Genomic DNA, 19832 nt, shown 5'->3' on the forward strand with positions numbered 1-19832 from the left:
TACAAGAGACTGAAGGAATCCAGCCCGTGGCCTTGCCTCTCCTCGTGCAAGAGCAGAAATGTTGCTGTGGCACAAGGCCACCATGCTCCCCACAGCACCCCTGCTCCCCACACTGCTGAGACCTGGGCACACATCTCTGGGTGTCCTTCTGCCTTCTGGGCGTGAGAGACACAATGAAAAAAAGGGCAAGGAGGAAAGGAAAAAATAAAAATATTGACACAAAAGAAGTCAGCATTCTCTCGGATGCATTTTCTCTACTAGCACCTCCTTGACAGTTGCATAGTCAGACTTCCATTACATATTTAAAAGGTTCTCAGGACCATCAGAAGGACCTTTGCTCTTAGCCAGGACCCCTGATGCAGGTGAGAGTTTCTTAATGCTGCAGAGTATCTCTTTCTATGCAGGGGGGATGGGAGAACCTCATTCCTAAATGAGTGTAGAGTCAGTTTTCCAGGCAAGTTTATTTCAAGTGTTTCCCCATAGGCTAATTGAAAGAATAACAATCTCAGTTTGGAAACAAACAAACAAAGAAACAAACAAACAGAAAAAAAAAGCCACAACAAAAATCTTTTCAACAGCTGAAAAATATTTCCATAAGCAACATATAATCATCGTGCAAGTTGGAGCATTAGGAGAGAAACAAGCAAGCCCTTGGGCAACCAGGCACACATGAGATGCTGTGGGAATCTCAGAAAGGGGTTTGTGCCACCCAGCTGCCAATGTCAGAGCTCCAGGCTGGCTGCATGGACACCAGTTCTGTGCAAGGGAGCTGAGTCTGGCAGGAGGACAGTGATACACCAACTGTTTCAGAGACAGGGAGTGCTTGTCCACAGCCCTGCCATGGCAGAGCTTGTCCTTTCTAGGAGGAAAAGGTCCCTGTAGCCCCTTTGATGTGAATGACCACTTTCGGGTGGGTCAGGACTATGCACAGTAGCAGAGTTTTGTGGGATTGTGCTCATTACATCCATTCCTTTGGAAGCATCTCCTGCATTCCCCAAATGGAAGTCCTTCAGGTCCCAGCAGGCTGGACAGAGAGTGCCTCTACCAGATCAGAGGGATAATGACCAAGGGCAATCCTACAGCCAGACATACCATTTTTCTGGCTGCTGTGTTTCCAAAAGACTGAAAAGAGGGAACCCATGTCTTTCTAGGGGTAGATGAGTTCCTCAGTGCAAGCTGCAGGGAAGACTGGCTCTTGCAAGGAGCTCAAATTCCTTTTTCTTTATCAGAGGGTCCCATGTTGTCTGACAATGCTGTCCTCCTGCCTCCCAGATGTGCCAGGTACCCCAGGGGCTGTCCCACATCTCCCCGCTCTCCATAAGGGTCAGGGCCTGGATCTCCACCTCTCAGAGGCAGATAAACCCAGAGGGACAGAGGTAGGTCATCGAGGGGAACCTGGGCTGGCACTCAGTTTGGTTCCTCTCAGAAGGTTGTGGTTGTTACACCAAACACTTCTGAAGCATCTTTCATTTCTTAGTTTAAGTCCTCCATACTCTGTCCCTGCATGTGCTCTCTCCCATCTCCTTACACACTTCTTCAACTCTTTTGCAGATCAATAAATAAGGAATAAATGGAGGCAGCGATGGTGGGATCAGACATGGGACAGGAGGCAATGACATCCTACAGAGGAGGGTCCTGGATGTCTGCAAGGTGACTGTATGTGGGATTCTGGCGTAAACTGTTGTAGACATAAATGGTAAGTGCTGGAAAAGTCTCCAGGAAATACTCAGCATAGTCTCCTATTTTGTCACTGATCCTGAAAGAGAACAAAAACAATAAGGATTTTTAAAGCTTGTCCAAGGAGTCAATAGTCCAGGATGCCCTGCTTCCTCCCTTGCAGGGAAAATGCCATTCCAGAGGCTTTCTGATAACACAAGAGGGTTTCCTAGAAACCCCAGAGCTGTGACTGTTCTATACCTTACCTAAACTCCTCAGCCTCTTTTTATTTATTATTTTTTTTTGCTATTCCTCCAGCACTTCCATCTACCTAATCCCACCTGCATCTTCACCGAAGGGGACTGGTGGCCATGATCCTCAGTGAAATCATCACTAGGAGCTAACACCCCTCTAACCTCACATGTGAGTGCCCATGACTAGAGAGGGTTGAGGAGTGGTTGAGGTCACTGGGTTTGTTCAGCCTGGAAAAGAGGAGACTTGAGGGGAAACCTCATCAGGGTCTGCAGCTTCCTCACGAAGGGAAGCGGAGGGGCAGGTACCGATCTCTGCTCGCTGTGACCAGTGACAGGACCTGAGGGAACAGCATGGTCCTGTGTCAGGGGAGATTGAGGTTGGATATTAGGAGAAGGTTCTTTACCCAGAGGGCAGCTGGGCACTGGAACAGGCTCCTCAGGGCAGTGGTCACAGCAACAAACCTGACAGAGCTCAATAAGTGTTTGGACAATGCTGTCAGGCACATGGTGGGATTGTTGTGGTGTTCTGTGCAGGGTCAGGAGTTGGGCTCTATGATCCTTTTAGATCCCTTCCAACTCAGGATATTCTGTGATTCTATGGAGCTGTGGCAGGGGCAAGGATGAGAACATATACCCTTTATCTTTGTGTTCATCCAGGTTTCTGATGAGCCTCAGTAGGTCAGTGACATCATTGCTGTAGTGGAAGGATTTGGTGGCACAATTGCCATGTTTTCTAGGTTTGAATGATTTTGGATTCCTGGGATTTTTCATTACATCTAGAATATCTTCGTCAATCTGAAAGAAAGGACATAGATTATTCTCTGCCTTTCACACACCACAGCAGCACATCTACCACCACTGCCTTTCCGCAGGCATGTCATCTTGCATGGGAAAAATCTCCTGACCTTTAAAAGCCTATTTCTCAACACAAGCAGAAGAGTCCACTCTGCAGGGAATGCGCCATACAGCCCCCCTGATTCTGCTAAGGGTTTCCTCATCCGCTTTGCCAAGGTGTGGCATTTGTATTAGGACTGTCAACATGGCACAGGAGATTTTCCTGCTTGCCTGAAGGGCAGGGGGGACGAAAGAGTCTTGATCTAACTGTGCCACTGAGGACCACGTGGGCTGCTGTACTGAACTGAGACTGTCAGATCCCAAATGATGCAGCACAATGTTACCTGAAGAAGCAGGCCTGGTCTGTCTGCTTTTGAGACAATCAACAAAACACTTTTGCCAGAACTTTGCTGGCAACGAGGAACAGAGGTCCTCGTCTTAAGTGATCACCAAAAAAGAAACCAAATCTTTGAAGGTTAACCAGCTAATCTATAATGACCACCCCAGTCAACAGAGCATCGATGTCTTTTGACCAAGTGCCTTAGATTGAATTGTTTCTCCCAGTTGTCTGTATTTGCGTGGGGCTACTTTTCACAGTTACATTTTTTAAACACAGCCTATGGAACACTTGGGAGAAGCTTCTGCCTGAATGTCTATAGCTCAAACCTCACATCAGTCCAAAGAGAAGAGGATTACCTCCTTGGTCCACTCTGGATAAGGAAAAGTTTCAGTAACATTACAGTCTTGAAAAATAGTTTTTCGGTTGTCGATATCTTTGATTTGATTCCATATACTCTTCAGGAAGTTGAACCTGCTGTGGAATGAGAAGCTTCCTTAGCTACAGTAGGACATGCCTTTTCCCAGCACTACAGTCAGTTCCTGTACCAAAAGCTTTCCCTTTGTACACTGCCAGGACTTACATCTCTTTGCTCCAGAAATAGGGATGTTTGCTCAAACCTTCCAAGCCTCGTTCATCATGAGAGGACAGGCTGCTTATAAGGTCCAGAGCCTCATTGTAATCTGGGGATTTAGTGTCCAAATCCTCGACTCTGACTTGCTGAAGGGGTTTCCTACCCCCTGTTAAAACGTACAGCATGAGCCTGCTGAGGGCCTGCAAAGAGACACATCACTGCTCACCTGCCAGGTGCATGGAACTTCCCACCAAATGGGAGGGAACTCGTATTCCTAAGCCCTGTAGGTGTCCAGAAGTATGTAAATACACACCAACACAAACTTGGAAGCTGTGTGCCCAAGGACAGAGGAGACAGGCACAGTAACCTTCCTCTCAGGGGATCTGTGGATATCCCAGGACCAGGCACAGTCTTGCATCCTAACCACTATCATTCTTATGCAGCATCTATTATTACATGGGCTTTCCCACAAATCAAGTTGTTTTCTAGTTGAGGATGCAGAAGGGCTTTCCCTAGGACTCACAGCAACAGAAAATATCAGAGAGAACCTGAAATTTTAAACCATAGGTTGATTCGCAGAGAACTTACCTCTAAATCTGAGTTTACAAGTTCTTCTTGGCCTTCGATCAACTTTCTTTTATTATCAAAATCTGCCAAGTAAATTTTGCCACCTAAATCTGAGGAAATAAGAGAAATTGTTAACAAATAATGGTGGGAAAACTGGATACAGTCCACCACTGACTTCTGGATGGCCCTTCCTTTAGAAAACAACTTTCTGAAGAGATTTTGGGCTGATATGTCGTGGGCTGATCAGTCTTCACAGCCCTGGAGAGGAGGGCAAAGCTAATGAGACACGTAAGGTTGTTCCTTTCACTCCTCAGTGGCTGTCTGTGAACACAGTTATTCAAAGAAGAAATCTAATGCCATGGACACCCCATTTGGCATAAAGCCATCTATATTTTTACAAATAGCTATAAAACATATTCTCTTAACTGCAGGCAATGGGAAAGCAAAACAAAAACACAAAAAAAGCAAAAGATAACCTATTACAAAGTTCCTGGGCTGCAGATCCTGGTGAGCAAATCCAAGGGAGTGCAGCTCTCTCAGTGCCTGGAAGATCATCTTCAGAGCAGCTTTGTAATCCTTTTGGTCTTCTGGGTCCTGCAGATGTTCTTGGAGGGTTTTCTCCCAGAGTGGGAAGCACAGGTACATGCAGCCTTTTTCCTTCTCAGACTGGAAGAGCTTCAGTAGACGTTCACAGTGACAACATTTTTCAAAGAACTTTTTCTCTTCATCACCCTCTTTGCTGAGGGTTACTTTTACTGCTACCTCTGTCCCTCCGTGGAGCCCGAGGTAGACGCCTTCCCAAATTCTCTGCTCGATGTAATGAAATGTCTTCAGTTTGCCAATCATAGGGCGATAGATCTGATCAAGCTTTTTCAGCTGGTCCCTCCAGCGTTTGCTGTTTGGCTCCCAGTCTCTGGGGGTTTCTGGAACAAACGTGGCATTATGCACACGAAGAAGATTTTCCATGCTACGAGAACGATTTCTGTTAGCAACTGCGATAAGGTTCCCAACATCAGTCCTCGCTCCTTTTTCACACAACACCTTCGCTGTATTGTGATCATTTTTCTCTACAGCCACCATCAGCGCTGTGTTGCCCTCCTCATCTGCATCATCAATATCCATTTCATCCTTCTCCAATAAAGTTTTCACCAGCTCTGGGCTCTCCATTTCAACAGCTAGGATGAGGGCACTTTTCCCCCATTCATCTTTGCTCTTCACATCAACACCATGGTCCAGCAGGAAGCGAACTATGGCAAGAACCGACTCAGGTTTTTTTTTTGAATCCTTCTTTAGAGCATGGATCAAGGCATTCCTATCTCTGTTGTCACGAATGTTCACATCAGCCCCCATCTCTTGAACAAGGATTTTTACGGCCGAGAAGTGGCCCTTCCTACAAGCATCCATCAGTGCTGTTTTACCTCCTTCATGCAGTTTGGCTTTCTCCTCACTAGTTACTCTCCTCAAATTCACTTCAGCTCCTTTGCTGTACAGGAATTTCAAGGCATCCTCCTTCCCATACCACGCAGCCTCCATGAAAGCTGTGAAGCCGTTGCTGTCAGGGTCATTAATGTCTGCCCCACAGTCCAGGAGGAGCTTCAGTATTTCCACGTCTCCCATGATCCCTGCCTCAGTAAATGCAGTGCCACCATTGTCCTTCCTGGCATGCAGACAAGCACCCTTTTCCAGCAGAAGTCGGACCAGGTCCACTTCACCAGTTTGCACAGCGGTCTGCAGGGGTGTCCAGCCACCTCCTACTTTGGAATTCACATCTGCCCCTTTCTCCAGCAGCTCCAGCACAAGTTCTCTCTTTCTGTTCTTCACAGCAGCATTTAGCTCAAAGGCAAGGTCTTCTGCTGTCTTTGCACTAGAAGGGGTAGAGACCCCCTGTTGTTTGTGAGCTGTGGGTTCCATGATGGTCAGAAGGGCTCCATACAAGGAATCCTGTTGAAGGATAGGAGAGATGCAATGCTCAGTGCCTTCACTGGGGGGGGATGCCTGGGTTTGGCTGATGAAACACAGTAGTTAACAGCTTTTTCACTTAATTAATAAACAGAAAATCCTGCTTTATTAGCCTGCAAAACCTCGACATTTACACTTGATGTCCTGCAGGTCTGTGTGAGGGCAATTAAGGACAACAATACCAGTGCCAGCCAGGAGAGCCAAGGCCCAGCAAGAAGCACAGCACTTAAGGAAGGGCTCATTGTGTTTGCTTGCCTGGCCTCAGCAGCTCTCACAGCCCAGGCAGGTGTCCCCTGGGGCATCAGGGTGAGGGCACAGGGGAGAACCCAGGCTGTTCTTGCTATAAATATTACCTCAGACTTGTTACAGGTTACCTAATAAGCCATCCCCCAACAATAGTTTCAGGTGGAGAACACAACGGGCAGGGAGAGATGGGCTTTCCCCTTCAGTCTTGTATGGCAGCCACACATAGTCCTGAATGCCCCGGATCCAATACCTGGAATGAGATGGAAAACCAACCTTAATCCCTCCTGCTTCCACAGGCAATTAGGAGACCCTACCTGACAGAAAGCTTTCCCTAAGCTTTTTAACGACATTAAGAGGGTAGGGCCTGATCTGTCTGTATCGATCTAGTATCTAGAAAAGCTCAAACTCCAATACCTATTTCGCTGCCTGCAAAGGCTGGTTCAAGTGACCAGCCCTTTCAGGAATCATTGTCTGACAAGCTGGACTGGAAATAAATTACCTAAGCAAATCAGAAGAGGGAGAGAGAAGTCTTAAGGTATAAAAGTAAAGCGTCAACTCACATGAATTTACTCTCAGGAAAGCCAAAGATCATTTTCTGAATGGTTTATCTCCCCACCCAGCAGGAAATGAACACGCTATTTCATTTAGATGCATTTCATTTCCTTGTAATAATTTCTATGCCCTTTGCTACATAGAAAAAAAAAAATAAAAATAAAGCGTTACTTCCCTGGCTAGAAAAGCAGCAGAGCATTCCCTGGGCACGGTGGGGCTCAAGTTCCTCGCCCCTGTCGGGAAGGCAGAAGACTGGGGAGGGGGAAGGCAGGGGCTGAGCACCTACCTTTTCCTCCTCCGAGCCGCAGAGTCGCAAGCCCCGTGCTCCAGAAAATGTTCAAACATTTCTATCCCGCCCCAACTGAACTTTTGACCACGAGCCGTTCGCGTTTGCGTATCGCTGATGTGCAGCGTCACACAGCCCTGCCCGCCTGCTGTCACACAGCCCTGCCTGGTGTCACCCGCCAGGCGAGGCGAAGAAGGGGTCCCTCTGCCCATCCAGAAAACCCGGACGCTGCTTAAAATGCCTTTAAAGCCGCAGAGCAGCTTTTCTCAGCAGCTGCTCTTCAACTGCTGCTTCCCAGCAAGTGTCCCCAGGTGGCGTTTGTTTCCCAGGAACTGTACCCGCTGTCCCATCCCAGGAAGGAGAAGCCCCGGGAGCATTTAATCCACTCGCGGAAGGATGTTGGGGTTTCGGGGAGGGTGTTTGGCGACGTTTTTTTTTCAGCACGTAGCAGAGAGGTCGTGAGCAAAGTGCTCTCCCCGTACGGTCCCACACACACAGACCCGGTTTACAAACATCTGCTCAGCAGTGGCTCGGGAGCTGAAGGCACGGAGACGTTCAGTGCGTCAGTGCTGGGGTTTGGGGGGGTTTGGGTTATTATATGAAGCTTTTCCTCACCTTTTGGTGAATCCATCCACATGAGGAAACTAGCCATGGTGCTAAATTACACCCGGGGAGCCGCTGAGCTCCAGATCCGCGGTTTCTTCACGGCACTGAGAGGCAGCTCCCACCACCCAGGCACCCTCCTCCTTGGAGCCAGCTCCGTGTAAACAGTGCTGCCCGAGGAGCTTGGTCTCCCAGCCCTTCCCATCTACCTGCAAAACATGTGAAGGAAATACGTGAAGGAACCCAGGCTGTGACGTCCCACTCAGTTTCCCCCACTGCCCCATGACATAAGGTGAGCTCAGCAGGGCCCACACAACCTCCCCAGCCACCCTCACTGAACTGTGCCAGCTGCAAGATTCTGTTCAGACATGAAGCAGGGCTGAAATTGTGTCAATAAAATCATGCCTGGCTTTCCATGCTGCCTTGGTACGTGCACAAACTGGGAGTCTGCAGATGTACACGGAGACACTGCCAGATACAAATGCAGGGCAAAAATGCAGAAAACCCACCTGGAAAGGCTGCATGGATACAGTCCTGCATGTTTTACATGCATATCCCAATCCTTTATGGATGCCTGCACTGCTGGCTCATGCCTGCACACCAGCTTTCACAAAACTCTGCCTATGCAGAGTCACATCTTTCTACCTTACTGTCATATTGGGCATCCTGCTTCCCACAGCGTGCAGTGCATCCACAAGGTCTAGGTACATCCCACGGTCTCTGGATGGAATTTCACAGAGTTTGTGTTGCCACAGGAGACCTTGACACAGCCCCACAGAGACAAAGACACTGAAAACTCAGGGAGCAATCTCAAGTCACCCTCGAGGCTCTCAAGATCTCATTTTAATTCACAGAAAGAGTCACTCCCAGTTTAACCAGAGCTGGAGCTCGAGCTGCCAGTGTTAAACTACCCATTTGCAGGCTGGCAAACAAGCAGAGCAGGGGCACATCCCAGGCTCAGATCCAAAAGAAGTCAACATTACAGTACATAACAATATCACACCACCCACCCAAGTACAAAAGCCTTCTTCAGCTTGCTGATTTAATTAAAGTCTTTCATTATCTTATGGTGGGAAGATGAAAAACTCTAGGATGGTGGGAACCCAAACCCTAGGATAGTGAGAACAAGGTGTTTGCAACCAGCAGATCTTTGGCAAAAGTATCCTGTGCTTGTACCTCAGCAGAGAAGGATTTGCTGGTAACACTTCCCTTATCTCTCATCCCTCATCCAAATTGCTTTCCATAGTCATAAGCTTAAACTCAGTCCCTGTGACAGGCAGTTTGTGGTGAATATAAGGCTCTCAAAGGTTTTCTAAAGCACAGGAGTCAGAGAGCTGCTCTCCACAACTATTCCTATAGCCCTGGGCTATGTAGTTCCTGCTGTATTTGCAGATCTGCAGAGTCATTATTTGCCCCCATGAACACAGGGCCTCAGGAGAGGAGCTGCAGAGACACAGTCAGCAGGGAAATCAAGGGCACAGTTAAGCAAATCTTCCTTTTCTTCCATCCTGATGGACGTGCAGCCATTTTTGCAACCCTTCCCCTGAGATAACATCTCCGAGAATCCGTGTCCTGGCTACCAGCCACAAATGAAAATGAAGCAAAATGGGGCAACAAAAACTGCCTGCCAAAGGCAAAATAATTTTTAAAGGAGCTAGGAATAGTAAGATGAGGTTTTTTCTTCATGTTCCCTTCCTGTGCTTTCTTATTATATTTCCAAAAGGGAATATCCCAGAGTTTATATGCTTGGCCACACTGATGTGACTCTCTGTGCTGGAACACAGCTCTGGAAAATAGTCCACAGAAGGATGCAGTTTAAACACTAACAGGTGATGCTATCCATGTAGGAGCATCAACCACGTTTCATAGAACCATTTAGGTTTGAAAAGACCTCCAAGATTGTCAAGGACATTGTTACCCAGCACTGCCAAGTCCAACACCGAACCATGTGCCTCAGTGCCACATCTACACATTTTACCATGGAGTATTTTTACAATTTTTAACTGCATTTGCTAGTTTTTTGGACTGCTGCTCAATCCTCATCACTACAAAAAATGGAAAAAACCCAGCATATGCAGCAGGGAAGGAGAGGTGAGGGCAACAGCGAGGGAGGCAGGGACCTCACCAAGCAGGGCAGTGCATCACAGTCCCTGGGCAAGGAGAGCAGAGCAGATCCATTGGAAACATCCCAGATCAGCCATGATAGGTCCAAAAAGGAGGAGCTAGACTGGGCACCTGAGCTTAAAAGCAGTGGAGGTGGTTCCCCAGTACTGTTCCTCCCAGCTGTTTCTCATCCCCATCTCCCCCCCCCCTCCCCCCCCCCAGGCCAAGCCCAGGTTGCAGCTGCTCCATATCCGAGCTGTCCTCCAGCACAGGCAGCCCAACCCTGGTGAGGCAGGATGGCTGCAGAACCCAACACTACCCTCGGTGCCCCAGCAGCATCAGAAAGCTTGAAAATTAGCTTTAATTTTTTTCTCAGATCCCGAGGTACCCCGGGGATAAGAATCCTTGTGCGCAGCTGGAGCGGATTGGCAACCTTGGCATTTAGCTGCCTGCGAGGGAGAGTGAGCCGTATGGAAACACATCAGCTGTGATTTCTGGCACTTTATTCAGGCAAAGGCCTTGAAGTGGAAGCTGCCGAGTGGGAATCAGTGCCATACAGCTGCTCCCTCCCTGTCAGCCCGCCCGGGGGCTGTCAGAGCACTGCGGAACACGGGGTAGGGCATTTGCCGTGTTTGAAATGGCTCAGTGCATCCCTTTTGCTGCTGAGCTTCCTTCAAATACATCTTTAAATAACATTGCATTTCTTTGCAGTCTTTCTTTAAAAAATAAATAAATAAATCATGGATGTACACGCGTGCAAACGTGAATTTGCCGGCATGTGTGTGTTGTCACATGTGTATCCGTGGAAGATGAAGGCTCAGCATCCGTACACTTGTATGTGCACATCCACCTGCCTAAACACGTGTCTTTGCGGGGCCACTTGTGCACCTATGCCCATGTCCTAGGGCCATCCTGAAGCTGCTTGGTCCCACCACAGCGGGGACCCCCTGAGTGACGATGCCACCCCACTGAGCAGCTGCTGGGAACACGCTGGGTCCCAGGGCAGAGGGAAACGGGTGGTTTTTTCCACCAAATAAATCCACACACCCCCGCCCCCCATCCTGGCTCATGGAAACCTGGCCCTGGAGCAAGTATGTGTTCACACCCCGGGGGGGGGGGCAAGGGGGGCCAGCGCCAGCCCCCACATTTGCTCCCCGGAGCTCAGATCTTCTCTGCTGCTTCCAAATTCGCAGCCTCCTCCCTGGGAAACTTTGGCCGTGGTTTATTGGAAGCGATCGCTGCCGGCCGTGCCCGAAGGCAGTCATGGGAAGCTTTGGCTCCTCTTTCTCAACGTGGTTTTGTGGGTTGGAGTCTTTTATCCCCCCAAGGCTTTAAGGTTTTGTCATACTGCCACTGGATATGGCAAGCAATTGTGGAAGATGCGCTGGATCCAGGCTTGCTTTTAGTGATGGAATTGTCTCTCTGGGAAGCATCTCAGGCTTGTAAAGACGAAACTGTGCTGCAAATGGGATTCTCCAGAATCAGCAGTGGGGTCTGAGTGCTAACACGAAGGCTGAGGCTCAGCTTGGGCCATGCATGATGCATCAAGAATGGACATAAATTTTCTTCTAAAGAAAGCTCAAATAGATTGTAATTCTATATTTTTCTTACCTTTTTTTTTTTGTTGTTGGCTTACTTAAATATTTTTTAATCAGTGTTAAATTAGCTTCAAGTCTGCAAGACAAAGTATTCATATTTTTCATTTAGAAGCTGCAGTTAAAAAAACAAATCAGCAACACTGTTTTTTTTGTTTCTAGCTGCTTCTAGACTGCTTTACTGCTCTAACTCTTTTGTGACAAATAATTTAAGCACTTCCTGGACACCTTTCAGCTCATTTCTTCCCTCTGACATGCACAAAGATTAGGTATACATGCAGACCGCTGTGATTCCAAATCACCTGGCTTGTAAGACAAGGCCATGCTTAATTAAAAAGGGAATAAAAGACGGGGGAAGTTCAACCAGCCTTCCTCTGGATAGGTAGGGAATAGGGATGGAGCAACATCGATGTATTTTACAAACAGTGGTGATCCTTGCACCCTTCATGGCTGTATTAGAAGGGACATAAAGTTTTGTTATAGCTGCAGGTGCTTGTAAAAGGCATTTTAATGGCAGAGGATGGCTTGTGTTCACAGTAACACCTTGGAACATACATGCTCCAGTGATTCCAGCTCCTCCTCATCAGTCCCCACACGCTCTCCTCTGCTGACGCAGGCCAGTTAATTTTGGCTTCCAAAACACACAATAAATAGAAAGAAGGCAGCTTAAAAACCATGCTTTGGTTGGGTTTTTATTTAGAGCATTAACATCTTCAAGCTACACTTGGATGCTCCCCTCCCTGCAATATCTGTATTCAAAACTTAACTCCTGCTTTCATTCTTGCTGTGAACTGTTCGGTTTTCTTCAATAAGCCAAATACCAAAAAGCTTTACACTTCACAGATCTTCCCCCTTCCTTTTCTGCTGCTGACATTGCCACTTTTAAAGTGACTGGAAATGCCCCTTAAGTCACCCAACACAAGCAGATTTGTGGGCTTTGCAAAGCATCCAAAATTAAAATTTAAAATTTAATTGAAAGCCCACAAGCAAAAAAGCCCCAGCCCACGCTCTCACAGTATTTTCCTCTTTACATTTTGTTTTGTAATGACAACATCACATCAGTAATGAAAACAGACCATTGTGCATTGTTCACTTCAGTAACACAGCGAAGGTGTTTCCAGTTGTAAGAATAAATAATAAATAAGAAAGCAGCTAATATCTCCCTGTAAATGGAGTTGGGACCTACTGAGGCTCAGAGGTAGGACCAGGATGGGGACAGTGGAAGAGGACTCATAGAATAACATCCCCAAATTGGTCCTCAGTCCCTTGTTCTGCTCAAACAGCTGCTAAAAGCTGGAGTGAACCTGTGCTCAAGCTGGTGCTGGGACAAGGGGGGCAAAAGACACTTCCCTTGGCAAGGGGTGAGTACCAGCGGGTGAGGACATCTGGGTTTGGGTTTTAGGGATAAATGGAACCACATGAAGTGGCCCCAGGCTCTCTCAGCAGGAAACTGTGCTGGTGGTGTGTTCCCCATCAGCCAGCACAGGACACTGGTGGAATCCCCATCACCCACCAGCACAGCTTCTGGCACCATTGCTGCCAGATGGGATCCACACCTTTCCAGGTGGCTGCAGGACCCAGAAATTCCTGCTGAGAGGGACGTTCAGAAGACGTCTCCCCCAGGTCTGAGCTGATGATATATCCTGATGCCCCTCCGAGACACTGAATTCACGGCACATGTTGCTGTCTTGCTCACACCACGGGTTTCTGGTAAAGTGCTATGGCTGCAGACTGGTTTCACCAGCCCAGGGAATACCAAGCCCAATTATAAACCAGCACAAAGCCCAGGTTTTCTCTCCCATGTGTGAAAATTACGTTTTCCATGGGATCACTCACCAAAGTGCCTTTTCCACATCGCTATTCTCTCTCTAGGACAAGCTGCCATCCACATCTTTAAAGGGAGAAAGGAAAAACATGCACTGCAAAGCATCTTTGTTCTGCCATCCGTGGTCCTCTGAGCTGATGGAAAACCTGCCTCCTGAGACCCCTCTAGCAGCTCTCCCTGCTGCTATGGGCATACTTTGCTCCATGGTCGCATTACAGATCTGTCTGGTCACGTTAAATTATTATACAGAAGAGGTGGGACACATGCTAAGTGCTGCAATAGCTAAAATAATTTAATTCTCACAAGCTCCTCGGAGCAAGGGCTGCGTGTATGCTTTCAGCAGTGCTCTCCTAATAAATATATATATATAACAATAACAATAATGATAAAATAAATAACAATAATAGTAATAAAAAGTTACGCATGTGACCTAAGATTCTGTGCAATCTAAAGGTCGTTGAGCTCAAGCGAGGGATAAAAACGTCACTGCTCGGGATGCACTGCACTGGAAGGAGGTGTAAAGCTTTGATGCAGAGCATGCATAGGAAACAGCAGAAGGATCTCAGGATCGGGAGAAGGCAGATGCAGGATCCCTCCAGCTGCAAATGCCACGTAGTCTTTGGGCTTTTATTCTGGCCATTCCCTCATAGGAAAAGCTCTGCATGAGGGAATGGCAGGCTCCTGTGCTGGCCTCCCAGCCAGTGGCTGATGCTGCAGCTCAGGGGCAGGGTCCTGAGAGCAGGTGGGAGCTCTCTGGTTATGGATGTTTAGGGGAATCCGATCTTTTTCCAGGACTTGCAACTCGAATCTGATTTCTTTCAGTCTCTGCAGAGGTGCAGGTCTCCGGTTGAGCTGCAAGGGGAGGTACCAGGTTCCCACCTGCTCCGTTCCTCCAGGGAGGGAACACTGCTCTTCCCAGCGGCTCAGTGGGCAGCGGGAAGCACTCGAGGTCCTGGGGATCCTGCTGAAATTCCAGGACTTCAGCTGAAACCCCGCCGTGCAGACCTCAGACCCTGCTAACCATGTCCCAGCCTCCGCCTGGTCCCCCGGCTCGTCCCCCCGTGGTGGCTTCGGGCTCGGGTCAGGTATGCGACCTCTTGCTGGTGCCGCGGCTGGTGGCCTGCTTGGTCATGTCCTGGTAGGAGGCGGATTTCAGGAACCGGGGGTAGGAGTCCTTCTCCATCAAAGTGCGGGTCTTGGCCTGGGCTTCGTTGAAGCAAGCGGAGGTGGCACCGGAGAGGTTCTTGCGGGTGATCTCCCTGGTTTCGTGGTCGATATTCACCTGCAAGGAAGCAGCATCCCTAAACATTAGCTCGGCATTAACTCCCCTCCTGTGGGGGGGGGAAAACCCGGTTTTCTGCATTTTTAGGCGAGGGTGAAGATTCTTGCAAGCCTTTCTATCTCTTCATGGTTGCACTCCATGACCTTAGAGGTCTGTTCCAATATTAATGATTCAATGGTGACAGACCACACGATGTTAGAGATGAAAGCTCTCATGAACAAGCACTCATCTTCCCACTGATATAACAGCACTTTAATAAAACCCACCAGGATATTTTATTCCTTTCCTCCCCCTATTTGTTTCCACAGGACAGAGGCAGAAAATGCTCTCACCTCCCTGGGTGCCTCACTTTGGACAAACTCCTCGAAGATCCTGTTGGCTTTGGAGGCCAGCTTGGTTTTTGACCGGGTCTTTTTGAAGTCCTCACATGCCAGCCAGAAGTCGAGGTTCTCCTCGCTGAACTCTGTCTTCAGGAAGGTGTGGAAAGCATTCACCCCACCTGAGGAGGGGGGAGAAGAGCAGTTAATGGGGCAGAAGGCAGGGAGGAAAAGGAGGACCACCACCAAACACAGCGCTGCCCTTCGAGCGTTGCCCTGGGAGCTCAGACCATGACATCTGCAGATTTCCTTTCCCTCCGGGCAAATTCCACCCACTGAGACACTGCTAATTGGCCTCTAGACTCCAATAAAATCCTTTCCCACAGACAAGTAATCCTCTGGTTGTATTTATCTAACCTTTCTTTAATGAGGCTTCAGAGTATTTTCTTTACAGCTTCGGAAAAGAGCTAATTCTACCTAAGGAGAAATCCACTGACGCATCGGTGCGTCTGCAGGAACCAAGCCTTTATTTTTATTTCTCAGCTGAGATCTGGGGAGGACAAGATGCTGAGGATGGGAGAGTAATTGCAGCAAGGATTTCAGAGCCGTGCTGGGAGGATGGATTAAGTTACAAAGCCGGAGATGCTCGTTAGCCATCACAGCACGTGATGAAGGCTGGAAAAAAAAAAAAATATGCCTAGCCCCGAACTATTGCTGTGGAAGGACTTTGTCTTGCTGGGGAATAGCTTTTAAAGTAGACAACTACTTTTGTATTAAAATTTGGCACTTCTGCCACTGTGTGCCTGCTGTGAGGGAGGGATTACATGGGGACCTCAAAAAGAGGTCCCCTCTCTCAGTCTGGAGGTGCTGTCTGCATGGAGGAGAGGGAGACAGAACCTCACAGGAGACCTGTGCATCACATACACACAATATTGCAGGGGGAAATGGCTATGGTAACTCAATAAAACAGCTGAATTCCTTCTCCCTGTGGAAGAGCCATCCCCGGAGGCACAGGACAGACAGACAGAGGGCAGCAATGCAGTTTTCTGAGCAAGCCTGTGGGGAGGTGGCTGCATCACTGTGCAAAGGAGGACACTGCGAGCAGACACTCTGCCTTCTCCCGAGTGTGGAGAAAGGGATGGTCCGGGAATGCCGTGACATTCCCTGACAGACTGCTCCACATGGGATGCCCGTGACGATGCTCCTGTCCCGAGGCAGCAGCAAGGCATTGTGAGACAGCACTTGTCCCCCCAGAAGCACCCAGCCAGAAGAAAAGGGTACAGCTTCCCAAGTCAGGCAATGAACCCCGTGCATCAGCTCTGTCTGGGCAGGAAAGGGACCTCTTTCTAAATCCTAAAGCATCTCATTTGAGGAGGAGATGAGATTTCCTTGGATGCTCACTTCAGGCATACAGCTCACTGGGAGCTGTATTTTGTGCTACATGCTCTCACCAAGAGAAGAAATCAAAATACTACTCACTTTTGCTCTTCAGGAGCTGGTCGAAGGACTCCCTCCATTCCAGTACCTCTCGTGAGGAGTCTCTGGAAAAGACAAAAGGATGTAAGGCTTGCTGTCCTGCTGTGAAGGATGGGAGCACTTCAGTTCTGTGGCTCCATCAACGGGAGACAGTGCAAGAAGGGAGGCAGCAGCACTCGGCAGGAAACGAAAGCGAGAGGCCAATGTCCATTACCTGTGGGCTCTCTTTCCTTTCTCTCTCTCTTTTACTGTCCCTGAAGGCTCACCAGACCTCAGCTCCATAGTGCTGGCCAGGAGGTTCTCTAAAGAATGCTCAGAAGAGCCTTTTTCTGCTGGTACAAGCCCAGCAGAGCCTCCTCTGCAAGCAGAGACCCAGCCCTCAGCAACAATATTTAGTATTTTGTTTTTAATGCTGCCTGCATTCCCCAGGGATCCCAGGCACTGGTCTGAGACACCAAGAAGTGTGGGAGCCCCCTGGGTTTCTTGCCTATTGCTAAGGCCCTGCTCTCTGTGCCTAATGCCAGAGCATCAGTTCCCCCGTCTGATTTTATAACCGGTGGAGCTGGGAAGTGATCCGCCTTCCCGGCCTTCCTGGGTGGGACTATGGGGAGGGGGAGCTGCACTCTGTGCTCTCTGCTGCGCAGATGGGCAGGATTATCCCTCGGGACAGCCTGGTCCATGGGGACCTGTCCCGGGCTGAACCTGGGACATGGCACTGCTTGGCTTACCTCCGCCTGGAGCCCAGCTGCAGCTTGCTGGAGGTCCCGATCCCGTGTCCCAGCTCTGGTTTATGGAGCAGGATCCCTAAGCGGGTCTTCAGATCCTTGGCTCTGGAAGGGAGGAAGGGGAGAGGTGGGCTTGCTGGACTGTCAGACTGCTGCTGCCACCCCCTCACCTCGCAGGGGCTGCACCCCACGGGCTCGGTGGGGGCAGCCCTCGCTCCCCAGCTTCAGCCTCCTCTTTGCTTTCCGATGTATGAAATAAATGCTCCCCCAGTTGCTTTGTCTGCTCCCTGGCAACCACGTTCAGCAGCGCATTAAGCCTGCGGGACTGTTTTCTCCCGCTTGCTTCCCAGGTAGAGTCGCATGAAATACAAAGCACGACGAGCTTTTTCCTTTGGGGCAGGTAGCAGAGCAGCTGCTGAGTGCTCAGCTGGAGCCCCCGCAGCCCCCGCAGCTAACCTGGCTCCTTTTGCCATCCCGCTCTCCCGGCAGGACTACACTTCTCCCAAACCACTGGAAAAACACAGCGATTGCTTTCTGCCCGGTGGAGCGGGAGCCTGTCCCTGCTGTCAGGTTTCTGCTGCCTGGCTTTCTTTTTGGGGTGCCCCTGAGCCACCAGGAGCCTGGCACCACGCCATGGAGAGGGCCGTGCCCCCCAGGGGCACCATCCACCTACCCCATGCCTTCAGAGCCAGCGAGCCCGGCGGCAGCACGATGCTCCTGCGCCAGAGGCTGGGATGCTACTGCCTGTCACCGCGGCTCTGGGGCGAGGGAATGGAGGCACCTCCCTACCGGGAAATCGTTGCGGCAACACGGAGGGAGAATCGGCTCCTCTCCCCAGGGTCCCCCCGAGGCACCGTGCGGCCCCGCTGCTATTTGTGTGCTGCAGCTCATTCCGGCGTCCCCAGGCGCCCATACAAAAATAAGTGTTTAAATGTCAAGCCGGTAGCGCGGGGCTCCGTACCCGTGTTTGGCAGGAGGAGCAACATGTCACTTAACAGTTCAACCGTGTTGACAAAAATACTCCTGCTGCTGTCAACTTGAAGCAACTTCTGCAGAGATGGAGCCGGAGAAACCCTGGTGTGTTTGTACACCCGGACACTGGGCAGCCCTGTCCAGCCTCCTCTCCCTCCGCGTGTTTCACCTCTGCGTTCCCCTCCTGGGGAGCAGAACGGGCGCAGCCAAAAATCACTTCGCTGCGTGTTTGCTTGCAGTCTGCACCCCAATTTCTACCGAAACAACACAGCCGCAGCAGCAGAGGCTGGTCCAGGTGCACCTTTTCCAGCTAAACCTCTGCATCCCAGAACTGCGGCGTGGCGAAGCTCCTTACCTTTCCAGGCAAGTGATGGGGAGCAAGGCTAACCCCCGGCACATGCTGAGAGCTGGGCACCCAGGCATCCAGCAACTCATCCGGTCCTTGCGGCGATGGCAGGGGTGTGCAACAGGTGGCTGCAGCACCACCTGCGCCCGCGGTCGTGTGCTGTCGGCTGGAAAAGCGGCGAGGAGCTGTGCTTTATATCGGGTGGGAGGCGGGAGAGCTGGGAGGGGGACCCAGCATCGCTCCAGCCTCCAGCCAACCAAAAGCTGCTCTGGCAGCGCCCGTGAAGACAACAGCTTAGGTAAGTTAGTGTGTGCTGTTAGGGGAGGGGGGTGTGGGAGGCCCAGGCTTGTCCTTGAGCATCACAGTCATAGCTGCTTCCTCGATAACAGGAAAAAACAGGCTCGTTTCCACCGACGTGTGGAGCTTGCTGAGTAACCGGCGGCGGGTGGGAACGCGGGTGGGGAGAGCGAGAGGGACAGGACAGACGCTGTAGTGCACAGCAAGTCGTCAGCTCCCTCCTGCTGCCCGAGGGCTTCCAATCCTCCCAGCACTTCCATCGCAGCAGCAGGCTTTTCCCAAGTGGTTTAAGCAGGGGATGCCAGTCCTCAGGAGAGTCAGGCCGATTTGCAGCATCCCAGGGGTAGGAGGATTTGCATTTCCTGAGGCAATGGAATCCACAGAGAGCAGAAGGGTGTACTGTTTCCAATTCCTCGCAAATTACACGGCCAGTCCACAGCTGAAATACATAAGGATTGATGCCTGTCCCCACAAGTTGGCTGAGGTTGCATTTCTTCATCACAAATTCTCTACTGGGTGTATGGTGGGAGAAGGGAAGAGGAGTGGATGCACATCAAAGAAAGTCTGAGCAAAGCTGGGGAAAGCATGTGAGAAAGGTGGATCCTGAAGAGACCTGAAGATGGAAAGGAGACAAAGCAGGGGAGGGGTTGGAAGCTGGAGGGGAAGACTGAACCAGTAAAACAGAGAGATGAAGAGAAAGGGTTAAACCAGTGTCACACACTGCACACCAGCAAACCCCAAGGTCTGGTGCCACAAACAGAGGTCCACAACAGCCAGCAGGTCCCCCATGCCAAAGTCAGGCTCACATAGGATTCCAGAGACCTGAAGTCCCCCCACTCAGTGGCTCTTGGAAGGGAGCTCTCACCACAGTGCAGGGAGCGACTTTAATCCCCCCAGCTCACAGCTGTCCCAGGGCAAGGGCAAGAGCTGCCACTTCCACTCCTCCTCTCTCTTCCTCCCCACTTGGTCCCTGCTGTTCCAAGCTCCACAGCCAGCACAGACATTTTTCCAGAGCTCAGGTTGTCT

The 19832-nt window shown here is 50.0% G+C and overlaps 2 protein-coding genes across 8 annotated transcripts; both read right to left on the reverse strand.

Moving 5' to 3' along the window:
- Positions 1 to 442: 442 nt before the first annotated feature.
- On the reverse strand, positions 443 to 7630 carry RNASEL (ribonuclease L). 5 transcript variants are annotated; one of them, XM_064664236.1, is made up of 8 exons: positions 7266 to 7627; positions 6988 to 7114; positions 4699 to 6163; positions 4244 to 4332; positions 3665 to 3855; positions 3441 to 3558; positions 2545 to 2705; positions 443 to 1756 (listed from the first exon to the last, which is right to left on the reverse strand). In XM_064664236.1, the coding sequence occupies exons 3-8, from the start codon at positions 6131 to 6133 to the stop codon at positions 1621 to 1623; spliced, it is 2130 nt and encodes a 709-aa protein (XP_064520306.1). In that variant the 5' UTR covers positions 6134 to 6163; positions 6988 to 7114; positions 7266 to 7627; the 3' UTR covers positions 443 to 1620. The 5 variants fall into 5 exon arrangements, with proteins under 5 accessions (XP_064520306.1, XP_064520309.1, XP_064520308.1 ...); XM_064664239.1 differs by lacking the exon at positions 6988 to 7114 and having other exon boundaries at positions 3441 to 3555; positions 4699 to 6677; positions 7266 to 7630; XM_064664238.1 differs by lacking the exon at positions 6988 to 7114.
- Positions 7631 to 12232: 4602 nt separating this feature from the next.
- Positions 12233 to 19409, reverse strand: LOC135418704 (regulator of G-protein signaling 16-like). Of its 3 annotated transcripts, none has more exons than XM_064664258.1 (5): positions 18519 to 19409; positions 17195 to 17296; positions 16470 to 16531; positions 15006 to 15172; positions 12233 to 14673 (listed from the first exon to the last, which is right to left on the reverse strand). In XM_064664258.1, the coding sequence occupies exons 1-5, from the start codon at positions 18596 to 18598 to the stop codon at positions 14473 to 14475; spliced, it is 612 nt and encodes a 203-aa protein (XP_064520328.1). In that variant the 5' UTR covers positions 18599 to 19409; the 3' UTR covers positions 12233 to 14472. The 3 variants fall into 3 exon arrangements, with proteins under 3 accessions (XP_064520328.1, XP_064520329.1, XP_064520330.1); XM_064664259.1 differs by lacking the exon at positions 18519 to 19409 and adding an exon at positions 17865 to 17958; XM_064664260.1 differs by lacking the exons at positions 17195 to 17296; positions 18519 to 19409 and adding an exon at positions 16681 to 17004.
- Positions 19410 to 19832: the final 423 nt, after the last annotated feature.

The sequence above is a fragment of the Pseudopipra pipra genome, chromosome 9, assembly GCF_036250125.1.
Source record: "Pseudopipra pipra isolate bDixPip1 chromosome 9, bDixPip1.hap1, whole genome shotgun sequence".
NCBI classification, from domain to species: Eukaryota; Metazoa; Chordata; class Aves; order Passeriformes; family Pipridae; genus Pseudopipra; species Pseudopipra pipra.